The sequence below is a fragment of the Ovis canadensis genome, chromosome 13 (assembly GCF_042477335.2).
Source record: "Ovis canadensis isolate MfBH-ARS-UI-01 breed Bighorn chromosome 13, ARS-UI_OviCan_v2, whole genome shotgun sequence".
NCBI lineage: Eukaryota > Metazoa > Chordata > Mammalia > Artiodactyla > Bovidae > Ovis > Ovis canadensis.
The window spans coordinates 43,908,094-43,925,501 of NC_091257.1; the positions used below are offsets into that span (position 1 = coordinate 43,908,094).

A 17,408-nucleotide genomic window follows, 5' to 3' on the forward strand; every position below is an offset into this window, starting at 1 on the left:
GAAAGACCCACTGAGCTTCATGACTATTAAAAACTCTCACTATAACACTTACAGAGTTAAGGGATTTAAATTATAGAATTAAGAATTTAGCTACCTGCACAATTTAAATTTCAAACTATAATTCACTGGAGAAATTAACCTCAACTGTTATTAAGTGCTTCTGGATTATGCAAAAGCTGTTCAACAAACTGATGTATGATGCATTAAGCTGGCACTCTACAGAAACATGTGAATGGGTTTAACTAATACACGTACTCATTTTCTGTTCAAAGATTTTACCCAATAGTGCAGTAAGATAAAATATTTAGTAACACAAAACTCAGGAAAATGGCGCTAATATGATAAATGTCCTGCACTTATAATAGTCAAGAAGTCATACAAATTTAATTAATATTTTATTAAGCAGCTCACTTAACTTTGTGCCAAATGGAAAAAGGCAATCACTATCTGATTCTCTGAGTCTAAAACAGTATAAGCCTCTGTATGACAACATTGATTATCTTTAATCCATTCTAACATATACAATTAACAAGAACTTTCAATCACTTGATGACTGACAACTTGGCCTGGGGGCCATGGTACCACTCAAGACCAACAGTTATTCCTGAATTGCTTGCTGCTGCTGCTGCTAAGTCACTTCAGTCGTGTCCGACTCTGTGAGACCCCATAGACGGCAGCCCACCAGGCTCCCCCGTCCCTGGGACTCTCCAGGCAAGAACACTGGAGTGGGTTGCCATTTCCTTCTCCAGTGCATGAAAGTAAAACGTGAAAGTGAAGTCGCTCAGTCATGTCCAACTTTGCGACTCCTTGGACTGCAGCCTACCAGGCTCCTCCACCCATGGGATTTTCCAGGCAAGAGTACTGGAGTGGGTTGCCATTGCCTTCTCCGCCTGAATTGCTTACTGTGACTTTTATAGTGGACCAAATTGATTTTTCAAATTAGTAAGTCCTCTTTGAAAAAAAACAATGTTTTATAGGGCTTCCCTGGTGGCTCAGATGGTAAAGAATCTGCCTGCAATGTAGGAGACCTGGGTTCGATTCCTGGGTTGGGAAGACCCTCTGGAGAAGGAAATGGCAACCCACTCCAGTAATCTTGCCTGCAAATCCCACGAACAGAGGCTACAGTCCATGCGGTCACAAGGAGTTGGACATGACTTAGCGACTGACACTTTGAAAAAAGTTAGGTGACTTATACATATTAGCAAGACAAAAAGTGAAAGCACACCTCAACTCCCCCCGGTCGACATCTACTGGGCACACCACACGCACGGTGTTCTAGGTGAACGGTGGCTCTGAAAACTGTACAAGATAGAGGCCCTACACCCATGGACTGCTCCCCACTCCTGTGTGCATGCGTGCTCAGTTGGTCGACCGTGTCCGATTCTTTGTGACCTCTTGGACTGTAGTCCACCAGGATCCTCCGTCCATGGAATTTTCCAACCAAGAATACTGGAGTGTGTTGCCATTTCCTCCTCCAGGGGATCTTCCCAGCCCAGGGATGGAACCTGAGTCCCTTGCACTGGCATGTGGATTCTTTACCACTGAGCCACCTGGGAAGCCCTCCCCACACCACTGCATCCACAGATAACACCCCATCTCGTCTGTGCTCCCCTATACTAGCTATAGCTTTATCAGAGCACAGAAGTGCCAAAATTTTGTCACGCCTATAATGAGACATTTAGGTTGTTTCCAGTTGTCCCCGATGGAACACAAGGAGGCGAGAGACTTCCTTGACCATTTATATCTGTCCTATCCAAGTATTTCTGTCGGTGACATTCTCAGAAGCAGAACTGCTGGCTAAGCATCTGCATATTCTGGATTTGGATGTGGATGGCCAAATCACTTTCCAACTAGGCTGCAACAATTTATATTCCCACCGTCACTGATGAAAATGTACAGACAACTTTTAAAGGTCCCTTTCACTTTTCACAGAAACCACTGAACACATCTGGGGACCGACTGGACCGCCCCACCTCCACGGCAGCCACACTTAAACCTGTGACAGGGAAACCATCGTGCGGGTCAGCACCAGGCAGCGGAAGGTCTGGCACAAACTTTAACACAACACGCTCCTTTCCGCTGCCTACCCAGTCAAGCCTCTTGGCCTAATATTTTCCTTTATGGGGGAGGAGGAGGGTTGCCTTTGGTTCTCCAGCCCTTGATCTTGAATCTTGGAATCTTCTGGTTTGGTCGGCCCACCTCTACATGTTTAACTAAGCCCTTTCTACCTGCATTGATTCAAATGCAAATATTTCTACCTCAACTTCCGTTACTTTTTTTCATGTTGCACAGCAATAAGCATTTATTGAGGAACTAATTGTTTGTCTGGCAAAGCACGCCAACTGCAGAAAGTCCTGGAAACTGCTGCCTGAAAGGTACAAGCCAAAGATCCAGCGGTGGGGATGCAGGGTAGCTGGGGATTCTATATTTGTCCCAAAGGACTCTTTCTAGAAGGGCTTCCCTGATGGTTCAGTGGTAAAGAACCCACCTGCCAATGCAGGAGACATAAGAGATGCAGGTTCAATCCCTGGGTCGGGGAGATCCCCTGGAGGAGGGCATTGCCTGGAGTATTCTTGCCTGGAGTATCCCATGGACAGAGGAGCCTGGCAGGCTACAGTCCATAGGGTCGCCAAGAGTCAGACACAACTGAAGTGACTTAGCACAGATACTCTTTTTAGAGAAGGCAGATTCTCTCTAAATTATATCAGAAATAAGCACTCTTGAACACTGATCTTTCAAGTATCAAAAATAATGCCTCTTGCAATCTGCCATTTTATGGAAATAGCTAAAGACTCTGAGCACCCTAACACAAGGTCTTAATCATCAGACCAAGTGGAATAACCAGATCAAAATATAGACGTTTAGGGACTTTCCTGGTGGTCCAGTGGTTAAGATTTCTTCTTCCAATGCAGAGGATACGGGTTCAATCTCCAGTCAGGGAGCTATGATCCCACATGCCTCTCAGCCAAAAAAACCAAAACATAAAACAGAAGCAATATTGTAACAAATTCAATAAAGTCTTTAAACATGGTCCACATCAAAAACATCTTTTCAAAAAAAATTTAAAGACTTTTAACCTGAAACTTAGCTGGGTCCAGAAGCTGGCAAACAGAAGAGCAGAATACTTGAAGGAGTATGGGATGCGGAGTGAGAACACCTATGAGAATGTGCTCTCCTAAGCACGGACTCTGCTTTTGTCTTCTGATCTCTAGAAGGTGCTTCCAACAACTCTTTGAACTGCGACAGAGATTTGAGCCAAATACGCAGCCACAAAGAGCAAAGGTTCCACAAAGCTTGTTCTGTGATCTCAGTTCTGTCTTCCTCTCCTATTCCTACCCCTTCTTCTCATTTATATATTATTTTTAAAATTATTTATTTATTTATTGGGCTGTGCCAAGCCTTAGTTGTGGCACTTGGGATCCTCAATCTTTGCTTGGGGCTTGCAGGATCTTTAGTTGGGGCACACAGGATCTAGTTCCCTGACCAGGGATTGAACCCAGGACCCCTGCACTGGGAGCAAAGTTTTCACCACTGGAACACCAGGGAAGTCCCTCATTCATATTTTTATTAAATTTGATTCATATCTGTCTTTAAAGATATATATATAATTAAAGACATACATAATTCTATATTGATTTCAACCCTGTTTTTATTCCAAAAAGCTACTGTGTCACCTTGAGAAGACTCTTTAGCCTGGTACCCTGAAGAGTTTCCCTTCATTCACATATCAAATTAGAACAATTCCAAAACAACACACACTGGGTTTCTGAAAAAATCATTGGATAAAATATGGGAAAGCCCTTTACAAGTTGCAGAAAAGTCAACAGATTTTCATTACAGTACAAACTAGTCAGCAAGTATGACAATGCTTTAAATGAATATATACATACTATCAGGGTTTTCTGGAGAAGGCAATGGCAACCCACTCCAGTACTCTTGCCTGGAAAATCCCATGGACGGAGGAGCCTGGTAGGCTGCAGTCCATGGGGTTGTGAAGAGTCGGACACAACTGAGCAACTTCACTTTTACTTTTCACTTTCATGCCCTGGAGAAGGAAATGGCAACCCACTCCAGTGTTCTTGCCTGGAGAATCCCAGGGACGGGAGCCTGGTGGGCTGCTGTCTATGGGGTCACACAGAGTCGGACACGACTGAAGCGACGCAGCAGCAGCAGCAGCAGCAGCAGCAGCAGCAGCAGCAGAGTTTTCCTGCTGGTTCAGATGGTAAAGAATCTGCTTACAATGCATGAGACCCAGGTTTGATTCCTGGATTGGGAAGATCCCCTGGAGAAGGAAATGGCAACCCACTCCAGTATTCTTGCCTGAAGAATTCCATAGACAGAGAAGCCTGACAGCCTATGATATAGTCCATGGGGTCACTAAGAGTCGGACATGACTGAGCAACTTTTATTCATTCATTCATACATACTATTGATGTGATACTTTCTATTATTTGGTACTAAAACTTAGAAATGAAAAGCCAAAGTTGTGAAAAAGTTTATGTGCTAAAAGATAAATGTAAGAGAAGAAACTGCTTTAGAAGTCTTTACTCTAAAAGCAGGTGTATTATAAAGAGGATTCTACCAAACTAAGATCTTACCTTTGGAAAAAACCTAAAGAAGCAGGATAAGATATACTCACTTGATTTTGCAACTTCTATTTTATTTTTTTAAATACACTTCTACAACCAGATCAGAACTCTTCAGAGAAAAACAGGAAAAGGCAACAGGGATTTTTCAGATGCTGTGTCAGGGTAAGTGGAAAGATGGATGGTGCTAACTGAGCATGTCTTACATAGGTCAGGTATTTTAGTAGATGTTTATACACGTTCTCCTTCATTTTCATCTTTATAAGAAAGATTATTTTTATCCCTCACTTAACAGATAAAGAAACAGATCTCAGGAAAGAAGACCTTGTCCAAAATCATAAAAGGTTGGGAAGATCCCCTGGGGAAGGGAATGGCAACCCTCGCTAGTATTCTTGCACGGAGAATCCCATGGACAGAGGAACCTGGCAAGCTGTCCATGGGGTCACAAAGAGTCAGACATGATGTAGCAACCAAACAGCAAGTTAAATGTTGAACCGGATCCAAACCATTTCTCCCTGACCTCAAAGCCCATGTGCTCTCCTCACCTTGGTGCTCAAGGGAACATGAGCATTCTCTAAAATCCCTCTAAAAGCAGCTGAGCTGAGCCCAGCTGAGAGGTCAGCTGTGCAAACAAAGAGAGAAAAGCACAGGAGAAAGGCCAACAGGAGGATGATGCATCCTCACAGGATGTATCTACTCCAGGAAATCTGGAAACAGATTCACTGCACAAACCAAACCAGTAATGTTCTACCTGTACAGGTATGACCCAGGCTGCTACATACATTTCTGCAGAATAGTCTAGAGGCTCTAACTCAAACAACGACTATGCTGCCAATTTTGGTTTACTTTTGCCTCTATTTCTGACATGGAGGCTTTTTGTAGATGTTATAGAAAAAAACAAAAAAACCAACAACAGTTTGAACTAGAATGTTTCGCAGAGATCAACTAAGTGTCCTAGTGCTGTTTGACAGACAAGGAATCTAAGATCCAAGAGATAAAGACAGTCAGAAAACTTTTTGTTCAGAAAACCATTTAGCTACTCTCTTTTAGAGGATAGTAACCTTTCCATCTTCCCAGCAAAATGCAGGTGCGGTTTCTTGCAGGGACAACTTCCAAATTCTTTGGCCTACTGAGGAACTTACATAGTCCTGTTTCACTTTGGGCATGATGATACCCATTTGGTTTTGTTGTTATTTTAACTTTTATGTGATGAAGACAGGTAGAAGTTAAGCACTTATTCAAAAAGGATCAAACTCACATTCTGTTGAATAAGGGTTAACCCAGCAGCACACTGTCATGCTGGGGACAGAAAGCAAAACACATTACCACTTTTGGAGGGAGAGATGTAATCACAGAGAGTTCCTGGGACAGGAGTTAGGAGTTCTGGCCTAGGTGTACTCAGACAGAGAACTACCACAAAAATGCCCCCTCATATCCTGTTTGAAAGGTTTTATTTTTGATTAAGCCTTCCTTCCATAACATTACCCCAGTGCTTAGCTTTGTCTGCACATCTTTCAGTTCAGTGAGTAGTAGCTACCTTATCACCAAAGCAGAGCAAACAGTGAGTGGTTGAGTGATCCACAGTTTCACAATTCAGATCAACAATTTTAGTCTGAAGACCCAAAAATAGTTCTAAATGAAGCTTAACAGATCTTAGAGAAAATAATGTGTGTCTTACATCCTCAGCTCTCCTAGCCCAATGGTCTTGCTTAGAATCACTTAAAGAGCAGAGTACCAGGCACAAAAAAGAATGAAATAATGTCATGTGCTACAAAATGCATGGACCTAGAGACTATGATACAAGGCAAAGTCAGAAAGAGAAAGACAAGTACCATATGACATCACTTACTTGTGGAATCTAAAATATGACACAAATGAACTTATCTACGAAACAGGCTCATCGTTGCCAAGGCAGAGGAGAACAGGGGAGGGATGGACTGGGAGTTTGGGATTAGCAGATGCAAACTCTTATATACAGAATGGATGGACAACAGAGTCCTACCGTACAGCACAGGGAACTATATTCAGTGTCCTGTGATAAACCATCATGGAAAATAATATATATTTACATGTATAACTGAATCACTTTGCTGTTCACCAGAACAGCAAATGTAGTTGTAAATCAACTACATTTCAATAAAATAATTTTTTTAAAAAATTTAAAAAGCAGAGTACACCACACCCAACAATCAAAATTGGATTATTACACAGATGGAACCAACAAATGGTTTACAAGGAAGACAGAAGGCAAATGCTTTACTCCTCTCCAAAAAACAAATAGTAATAATAAGAATGACTGCAATCATCTAAAATGCCCCCCTAAAAACAAACAAATGAGAACACAAGAAAGGGGGTCCTTATCTATTGTTAAGTCTGATGTGGTTCTAGAGACTTCTCTCGGCCACTCTACAAATGCTAAGGTTGGCAGTATCTGGTTCTCACGTTTCCCCAAATATATGGGGAAACAACGTACTTCTCCTTGATGAAAGACAAGCTCTTTTATCCTTAATCCAGCCTCTTGTGTACACATTCTAAAATATGTGTCCATCTGAGAAGGGGACTCAGGACCACAGAACCCTCAGTGATCCTGGAGGCGGCAGCTGAGCCTATAGACGGCTCTACACCACGGATGTTCTGACTCAAGGATGCGTGAAGGAATAAGGAAGCTTTCCATATGGTCAAGAAACAAATCTAGCTACCTCAAAAGTCCCCTAAGGAAAACTTTGCTCAAAAAGCCATCGTACCTTTTCTGATTCATAAGAAGTTCTCTGTGAAGGTCTTGATGGTTCCGGGACGTCTTAACAGGATTGACTAGTTTCTGAGGCCTAATGAGTTCAGGATTGTCATCATCTATATAGTCTGGCTCGGCCATGATGTTACTTGGGATGAGATACGTGTCCTTGGGGTCAGGATCCTCCAGTGGGCTGTCTGAAACAGAACAATGAGAGTCATTGTGGCGTCGGTTCAGATGTCTGTCTGCCCAGAGCAGAGGCCTGGGATAGCCGAGCGCATCCTCCAGGGGGCCTCCGCCACTTCATTGGAAACCCTCTGAAGCTCTCTCTGTTTTAGCCACGGTGGGTGACAAGGAGCGGGAAGAGCCCACTTGGTTCTGGGAGCAGACAACTAAAGCACAGGAGAGGCCCACCCCCAGAAGGGTCCGCACCAGGCTCACCGTGAGCTTCAGGTCACACGGGTCCTGCCCACCACCATGTCTAAATACCCACTGAACCCACAATGAGCACCTGGACACCAGACCCAGGTCCTTCACACTCCCTTCAGCCTCCAAATTAAGACGTTCTAAAAACGTACAGATCCCAGAGCCCACATAAGAGGCCAGCAGCTCCCTGGGGGCAGATCAGCCTTCTTATCCTGCCAGGCTATTGGACCCTGTCTCCTTCCCACTCCTGTGAGCACCCTGGAGACTTCATTCCGTTCAGAGCCTTTTGCATCTTTCCTCAGATGGCACCTTCTCAGAGAGCCCTGACCTCCTAACAGCCCTGCTTAAACCTGCAATCCCACCCCAGCCCTTCTGTGCTTCCTCCAAACCACAGGTTGACTGACTAGTCACTGGCCACCTAAAGCAGATGCCCCTGAGGGCAAGGATTTCATCCGCGCACACACCCCACCCTCCAGCTGCCAGAACAGTGCCGGGCGCAGGGGGAGGGACCAGGCAGCAGAGCCCAGCTCTCCACACTTGTTGTCTAGAAGGAAGAGGAGGCTTCACTGGAGAACAGAACAGACCACCCAAGTGGCTTATTTCTGGGCTTGGACTCTGTTATCAGCACGTGACAGGAACACATGATGTGATGACCCCTGGGTCCTGTGTTCAATTTAAGTCCATGTGTGTAGAGGCCCCTGGAGAGTGGGGTACACGTCTCCTTCCTTCGTTCTCTGCAGCCTCGATACCCAGCGACAACTATATGAAAACGTGTCATATTTTGTGAGACGGAAGAGAAAAGGCATGGGGGCAAGAGCTGGGGGGATATGGCTGGCTGAGTGCAGGCTGAAACCCCTGTGATCCACCTGGCAGGTATCCGGTTGCTGCAGACCCCTGGGCCTGTCTCTCAGCGCTTACCCACCCCCTGCTCCCTCTCCCTAACACATAAACCTTTCAAGATAACCAACACGTCATTTTATGCCTCCCTGTCCTGCAGGATGACGAAATTTTCCAAACCAAAAGTCAGAGGCAGGGCCTCACTACAGCAGAACATCTGATAGTGGGACTTCCCTGGAAAGTCCAGAGTACATGCGTGTTAATTCTCTGGCAAGAGCCATGCCCCCGGATGGAACAGGGATCTGAGAAGAGGGCAAGGGCAGGAGGGAGGATCCCATCTGAGCAGGCTCACACCCAGCACTGCCCCCTGTCCCCACCTCTCCAGGTGAGTCAAGAGAGTGGTCCCCCTCCCCTGCATCCTCAGAGCCCCAGCAGCACCATGCAGATGTATTTCCGGTACAAGAAGCATCCGTACACCTGGGAGGGCTTCCCCAGTGGCTCAGTGGTAAAGAGCCTGCCTACCATCACAGGAGACACGGGTTTAATCCCTGACCTGGGAAGATCACCTGGAGAAGGAAATGGCAACTCACTCCAGCATTCTTGTCTGCAGAATCCCATGGACAGGGGAGCCTGGCAGACTGCGGTCCACAGGGCCACAAAAGAGTCAGACACGACTGAGCGAGTGAGCACTCGTGCACGCACACGCCGTAACCATACATGTCTGTCTAGTCTGTGAAAGGGCCAGAAACACTTTGTCTCCAGCTTTAAATCCGAGGGTCCAGCCAAGTGTCTGGCACATGGCAGAAGCTGAATAAACTTTGAACTTAATCAAATCTGTAATAAACAGAAAGAAGACAGAGCCCCTGTGAGCAAGCTCCTGGATGGAAGACAGACTCCATCTTTATTTCTGCCCATGAAATCAATGCCCCAAGCAAATACCCAAGTGAAAGAAAGAGAGAGAGAGAGAGAGAGAGAGAGAGAGAGAGAGTGTGTGTGTGTGTGTACACACGGGGCAGGGTTGCAGGCAGGAGAGACGTGGCTATGTGCTTCCATGGACTCTGGCATGGGGGTGGGGGAGTGGGGGTATAATCGAAAAGAATAAAGATGCAATCTCAAGTAGAATTTAGAAATAAGTAAAACGGGTCCAGAGGCCGGTAGCTACAAGTAGGAGTCTTGGGTCTCAAAGTCATCAGTGATGTTTCCTGAATCTCTGAACTGTCCTCAACAGCAGCCAACAATTTCCCAACACTTTAGATACAGCACCTGTGGGTACGTGATCACACCTGATCCCAGTGACAGTCCTATGAACAGAAGCACTAGAATCTTTATTTCACAGACAATAAACAGAGGAATAAAAGTTAAAATAACTTGCCTAAGCTAATTTTGCCAATAGTGTAAATCTCAGACTTGAAAAAAAAAAAGAAAATTAACACTCTCTGATCTGAAAACTCATGTTCTGTCTCCCAAATTACAATTTTTCCTATTTTTAATAGAAAGATCTTTTGAAAATTAACATGAAATAAAGAGGGAAAAAGAATAAATTAAATCAACTAAAACAGAAACACTGTGGCTGCATCATTTGTGTATTTTAGGTATAAATGCACGGCCAAGCAATAATACACACGTATCTAACAGACTGGGCTTCCCTAGTAGCTCAGTTAGTAAAGCGTCTGCCTGCAGTGCAGGAGACGCGGGTTCGATTCCTGGGTTGGGAAGATCCCCTGGAGAAGGAAATGGCAACCCACTCCAGTAGTCTTGCCTGGAGAATCCCATGGATAGAGGAGCCTGGCAGGCTACAGTCCATGGGGTTGCAAGAGTCAGAAACGACTTAGCAACTAAACCACCACCACCCCATCTAACAGATTAAACCAAATATTCCTTATATGCTACCTGCATTGATCTTTTAAAAGACAAGTATGTCTGCAGCCTCCCCCAAATGAAAACTCATGAATTGGGCCTGTCATAGGTCAGCGATCCCATCACATCAGCCTGACTATTTGAACTGGCCCCTCAGAGAATGCACTCCTTAGTGGAGACTGGAGAAGTGCCAGACAGACCTGCAGGCAGTCTTGATTTTGTTTAAAAGCCAACAGCAGTTTCATCTAGTTAATCAGTAGACAAGAAGGCAATGAGCTGCCATAAAAGGATTAGTCCCTCTGTCCTAAACCAAGGGTAATCTCCCCGACCTCACATCCAGATTCCTGCCTCCTGAGGTCAAGGTGTCAGCAGGGGAGGGGAGCCTGTAGACCTGGGGAGAAGAGTGTTCCAGACTCGGGGAATAAAGAGTCAGGAGCACGCCTGATGCATCTGAGGAAGGAGAGACATGAGTGAAGGTGGGGATGGAGGGGGACCAGTGGGGGCACCAGAGAGGGGTGGGATTCGATGTGGGGACTTGAAGGCCAGTGCCAGGGCTCTGGCTTTTGCCCTGAGTGACAGCAAAGAACCATTCAGGGCTCTGAGCAGGAAGTGACGAGCTCTGACTCATGTGTCTGGACGATTATTCTAGCCGAGTGTAGGACAGGCCCAGCACAGCCAAGGAAAGACTCCAGGAGGCAGCTGTCAGGGGACCCAGGTGAGAGATGGGTGCAGCAGACCAGATGTCATTTCATTTCAGCCCTTGGGACTTCCTGAAGGACTGTACACCAAGAGTGAGACACACAGAGGGGTCGAGGGTGCCTCCAAGGGCTCTGGCCTGAGCAACGAGGACAGAGCTGCTGTGGTGGGGGCCGTGAGCACAGCAGACGGGAGTGAGGTCAGGAGCTCCCTTTGGGACATGCTGGGTTGGAGATGTCCCTGGACACCCGGGTGACTGAGGGCAAGCAGCTGAGGCAGTGAGGGGCCAGACCCTGGGGGGCTCCTTCCTGGTCTTACTAAGTGACTGCCAGGGTCTCTCACTTCACCTCTCCCACAACCCCCCAACCCTCCACTCCCACTATTCCCATGACAGGAGGCCACACAGATGCCCACTGCCCCTGGTTCCCAGAGGTCAGGGCTGGGGTACATTGTCTTGGGCCTTGGTGGCAAGAGACAGATTGAGCTTCCTGTGTACACAGTGAACAGACTTCAGTTCTGAGCCTAGAGAACAAGTTCTAGCTTGGATTCTTCTTCACTTTCTCTTAAGACTGGGGGGGCCTGAGGAGCCTCTCTTTTTCTACTGGCCTGAGACAGGATCGGCCTGTCTCTGCTGGACAGAGGCAGACAGGCCACGGGTGGGCAGCGGCTGAGGGAGCTCTGCCCATAAACGAAGGCACAGACTTCTTCCTTCTTCTCTCTCCCTGGTTTGTCCTTCATCCAAGTGGAGACGGGAGAGGGGGCCCCAGCCTGAGTCAAGTGTACAGACCTCAAGCGAGACTGCAAACTAGTCTGAGGGGAAAGCTGTGGTCGCAGGGAGTGGACCACACTGGGGTCTGGGAAAGGTCATGTACGAGAAGGAAGGCGGCCCTGAAAACTGTACACGACAGAGGCCCTGCACCCATGAGCTGCTCCCCACTCCTGTGTGGGTGCCCGCTCAGTCGCACGGCTGCGTCTGAGTCTGCAACCCCATGGACGGTAGCCCACCAGTCTCAGGCTCTTGTCTGTGGAATTCTCCAGGCAAAAATACTGCAGTGAGTTGCCATTCTCTTCTCCAAGGGATCTTCCTGACCCAGGAATCGAACCCAGGTCTCCCGCACTGCGAGCAGATTCTTTACAGTCTGAGTTACCAGATACATTGCACTGAGTTGAAGACTTATCCTTAAATGAAGGAACAGAATCCAGGAAGGACCACCAGGAGAGGGAGCCCCGGAGCTGCCTGGAGTCTCAAGCAACGCGGCTTAAAGCCTGAGCAACCAGTAATCCACAGCCCAGAAGGAAAGAGGAGACAGAAAAATGTCTGGAAGTAAAGGCACTTTGAAATGGGTATCAGTATTGCTACATGAAACCTTCTTCCAGAAATTAACATGAAGACACTCTTATCAGATACACGCGCCTGGACCAGTAACTGATTCATAAAGGGATTTTTTAAAAACTATCAAGTCAGTGAAGGAAAATGAGGGTCAGCTCAGTAGAGAAGCCCCCTTCATGTTCTCTCTGGTAACTTTTTTCTTTTTTTAAAAGCTTTTTCTTCTTTTAAATGATGGAGCCCATTAAATCTCTTTGCTGTTTGCTGGTGTGTTTGCTTGTTTTAATGATAATAAAGCATTCTTTACAATCCCCTAACTCACTGGGAAGTCTTCCTAGGTTTACTCACCCCCTCCCCTCATGTAATCCACAGTCGATGGTAACTTTCAATGGTTCTAAGACCCATTCATGCTACCAACATTAAGACCTTTCTGCAAAATGTGAAGTCTATCACACGCACATGGAGTTCTGAATGGCTCTGGCTGCAGTGCAAGGCATGTACCAAGGAGACAGGGCTGATGTTGAGAAACTCTGATGCTGTTTTGAGGTCGAGGGGATTCAGTGAAAGATTTTAAGCTGAGGAATAAAAACACAGATTTGCATTTTAGACAGACACTAACACTGTACACTAAAAATGTAACCTGATGAGAATTCTGCCTTTGATTCCTGTGAATGAGCAAAATCATTACTAAACTCCACTGTCTCAGAAAAGAGAGGGGACTTCCAGCCTTATAGATGCCCTCTTGAGTCCTTCTTTGCATTTTTCCCCTTTTCAAAGGTTAACCGTGGGTCCAGGCCTCTGCTAGTCCCGGGTATTTTGTGTTGACTGCTTTTCAGAGGTGAATAACCATCCCCACAGAAAAATTCCACAACTGGATGAATAAACATTCACTGCATCTGGGTTTCCCATTAGACTGTTCCTGGCTCCAGGAGTTCATTTTCAAATTTCTACATCACAAAGATAATTTTATTATTTTTTTGGTAGGGCTTGAAGGAATCTTAGTTCCCTGACCAGGGACTGAACCCAGATATTATTAGTTCATAGTCCTAGCCCCTGGGCCACCAGGGAATTCCCACAACGATAAAAGTTAAAACTTAGTCCTCGGAGATATTGCAGGTTTGCTTCTAGACCACAATAAACTGAGTATTGAAATAAAACAAGTCACCCAAATTTTGGGGTCTTCCCTCATGGCTCAGCTGGTAAAGAATCCACCTGCAATCCAAGAGACTTGGATTCGATCCCTGGGTTGGAAAGATCCCCTGGAGAAGAGAAAAGCTACCCACTCCAGTATTCTGGCCTGGAGAATTCCACAGACTGTATAGCCCATGGGGTCACAAAGAGTCAGACGTGACTGAGCGACTTTCACTTCACTTCACCTCAGTACATATAAAAGTTATATTTATACTATAAAATAAAACAATCCTCTGAGAGGAAAAAAATCAAAATTTACAGATTATGCTAAGTTCCATGTCCACCTCAATATTTAAAATCTATCTAAAGCACTCATAAATGAATCCTTTAGAAAACAACACCTGAAACCTATCAGTGCATGCAGGTTACAGCTATACCAGAACCAAACCGAAGCTAAACAATTAAATGTTTGAAGTGCTGCAACTTCTGGAAAGTAATTCCCAGGAAGTTTTTAAGAGCATTTGTTTCCCAGGCTGTCTCTAAGAGATTTACTTGGAAAAATCCAAGTCACTTAAGTTTGCACGCCAGCCAAGGCCAGGCTCGGGTCAACCTGGAAGAGCAAGGACTGTCCCTGGAGCCACGGCAGTCTCCCTCAGCACCCACAGTTCCCAGAAGGGAGCCTGGTTGTGAGGAGGAAGGCCTTGAGAGAGCAGAAAGTGAGTTAAAATGGGAATTTCTCCCAAACACCCAAGGGCTTCACTTACAAAACTCCTGAGCCTGGGAACAACCTGAAGATTCAGTCTTGTTGACAGGAGACCATGGCACTATCTGGGACCCAAAGGCATCAGACAAGTGCCCAGATGACCTTCGTGGCCACAAACTCAACAAAGGCAGAAAAGTGACGCCGAACCAGAGCAATCCACGCGAGCTCAGAAATGTGGCTTTTCCAACTGTGCCGGGCCCACCGCTGCTGGAATTTCAGACTCGCAATAAACTGGCCACAGAGATGCTGCCACACGCTTGCCAAACAGTGACGCGCTTGGGAAAATACCAAACTCGTTTTCTCATCCCTGAAAAATGTATTTTTATATTAAAAAAATAAGGCACACATTTTATATTTAGAAGATGGGAACGAAGGCAAGAGAAACCTTGGGAAGACAGAACACGTGCCCATGTTTAAGATCTCAACTGGACCAAGTGAGACGGGACCAACCAGTAGGTGGCGATGGCTCCACAAATAACATGGTGTCCGTTTCCAGGATGACACCTGATGGAGCAGGGCCACCTCACCCAGACTCTCAGCACTGTTAGCAAAAGCATCAGAGACAAGCCACGAGAGGAATCCACTCTGGAGTCACTATGCATCATCTCTCGGTGTTCTGCATAAGTGTCTCCCCATCACTTAAGCCTCACAATGGCCCAGTGAGGCAGGAGTTTCTATTCCCTGTAAGTCTCCCCATTCCCTCTGAGCTCAGACAGCTTCAAGGATGTAGGCTCCTATCACACCAAATGGGTCTAAATTCCAGCTCTCATTTACTGTAAGTGTGATTTGGGGGTATGTTTCCTCACCAGTTAAAAAGAAGAAGAAGAAAGGAAAGGGAATAAGATGGAGAAGAGGAGGCGGAGGAGAAGTGGAAGAAGAGGAAGAAGGAAGAGGAAGAGGAAAGGCAGATCCTCTTCTACGGTTATGAAGAACAGACGAGACAGGCACACCCACCTCGGGGCCTGGAAACAGTAAGCCTTCTGTAAGTGTCACCTGTGACAAGTGCTGTTGCTGGCCACAGGTAACAACAACTAGGGCTTCTCTGGTAGCGCAGCTGGTAAAGACTCTGCCTGCAATGCAGGAGACCCCGGTTCGAATCTTGGGTGGGGAAGATCCCCAGGAGAAGGGATAGGCTACCCACTCCAGGCATCTCCTGATGCCTCAGTAGGTAAAAATCTACCCACAATGTGGGAGACCTGGGTTTGATCCCTGGGTTGGGAAGACCCTGTGGAGGAGAACATGGCAAGCTACTCTAGTATTCTTGCATGGAGAATCCCCATGGACAGAGGAGCCTGATGGGCTACAGTCCATGGGGTCACAAAGAGTTGGACAGGACTGAGCAACTAAGCACAGTAAACAGAAACCCTGTTATTTTGCCCCAGGTTACACAGCTCGGAAAGTACAGGACCAGGATTTGAACCTGGGTCTGATTCCAAAAGGGTGCTTTCACCCCTTTCAACATCATACTCTTCTGAGCTGGGAAAATGGAAGGGGGCAGGCAGGAGAGCAGAGAATGGGTTTCACTTTAAACAGGATGATTTTCTCAACAAGATTTTAGAAGCTAACATCATAGCTTTATAATCCCAACTAGAAAACACCTTGCAGAAAACCATACTGAAGTGGGGAAAGGTGGCAAGAGAGACACATTTTCTTTCAAACACATAAATGTTTTCATAAAGATGTTCAGAGTAGTACTATTCACAACAGCCCCGAATGGGAGGCAACCCCAATGTCCATTAACAGCTGCGTGGAGAAGCAGACTGTGGGGCGTGAGGATACCGTTGAACAGAGAGCAAGGAGAACGACAGCAACAGCCTGAGTCTCAGAAATACAATGTTCAGCCAAAGAAGCCAGACACACAAGCGTCCATCGCAGATCATTCCATCAGTCAGGTGTCCAAAACGAGCAAAACCACCTCTGATGTCAGATGCCAGCCTAACGGGAGGCACAGAGTGAGTGGATGGAAAGAAACAGGGCTCCTGGGGTGCTGGTAAGGTTCTGATTTCCGATACAGGTTCCAGTTACACAGGCATATTCACTCTGAAAATTTAACAAGCAGTTCATCTATTTTTTTTGGCTTATGCTCTTCTCTGTATGTGTATTATACCTCAATAAATAAAGCCCCTATTAAATACTAACAGCTATTAAAATTACAACCTAGAGATCACTCAGTTGCTGCTGTGTTATTACAGTTTTGTTATTTCATCCATTTTAAACCTTGTTGAGTCATGAGAAGTAATAAATACCAGCCAGCTTGAAGACCACCTCCATCCTGAATTAGAAGCCTATGATGCCACGTACCAATCATGTGACTTAACCTGAGTCTTGATTTCCTCATCTGTAAATCAGGGCGCTCATAGCCACACTTGCAGGATTGTTGTGAGCACTGAATAAAACTTAAGGAGAACATTCACTACACATGGTACCAGACCATGTGGCAGATGTTCAATAAACTGGACGGTTAAATAGTTAAAACAAATTAATGCATTAATCTAACTCTCCATGAATCAATGTTCTATCAAACTGAAAAATGGATGACCACGCAGTACGAGTATACTAGTTTAGACCGAGCTTAATGGTGAACCCCATATAGGCCTCTGCTCGTTTTTCCAATTTGTTCTTAGATGGGAGAGAGGGACAGAGTCTATGGGAGAAAACAGAATCCCTGATGGGCTTTTGTTTCACAGCCAGAGCAGAGAGAGGAGCCCACAGCCCAAGCCAGCCCGCACCATGAAAATGCTGATTATGTCCCAGTCTCTGGGCTTCGGTTTTCTTATCTGTACAGCTAAACTGCCACGTCACTCTGGTTCCTGTTGTAAATAACTCTTCTGCAGACAGAGCAATAATACAAATATGAGGGATCGATAAAAACATAATTTCAAACTGTGCTGGAGAAGACTCTTGAGAGTCCCTTGGGCTGCAAGGAGATCAAACTAATCAACCCTAAAGGAAATCAACCCTGAATCGTCAAGGACTTATACTGAAGCTGAAACTCCATCCAATACTTTGATGTGAAGAGCTGGCTCACTGGGAAAAAGACTCTGATGCTGGGAA

The 17,408-nt window shown here is 45.9% G+C and overlaps 1 protein-coding gene across 9 annotated transcripts in view; it reads right to left on the reverse strand.

Annotated features, from left to right (window-relative positions):
* Positions 1–17,408, reverse strand: part of FAM107B (family with sequence similarity 107 member B) — an 83,303-nt gene that overhangs the window by 17,030 nt on the left and 48,865 nt on the right. For 8 of the 9 annotated variants that reach the window (XR_011248121.1, XM_069547519.1, XM_069547520.1 and 5 more), the window contains one exon: positions 7,331–7,514. Coding sequence is in view for 8 of the 9 variants with exons in the window: in XM_069547519.1 (XP_069403620.1) it covers positions 7,331–7,458 (128 nt within the window). In the remaining variant the exon portion in view is untranslated. Of the gene's footprint in view, positions 1–7,330; positions 7,515–14,355; positions 15,139–17,408 lie in introns of those variants that run through there. The other variant, XM_069547526.1, reaches the window with a different exon arrangement.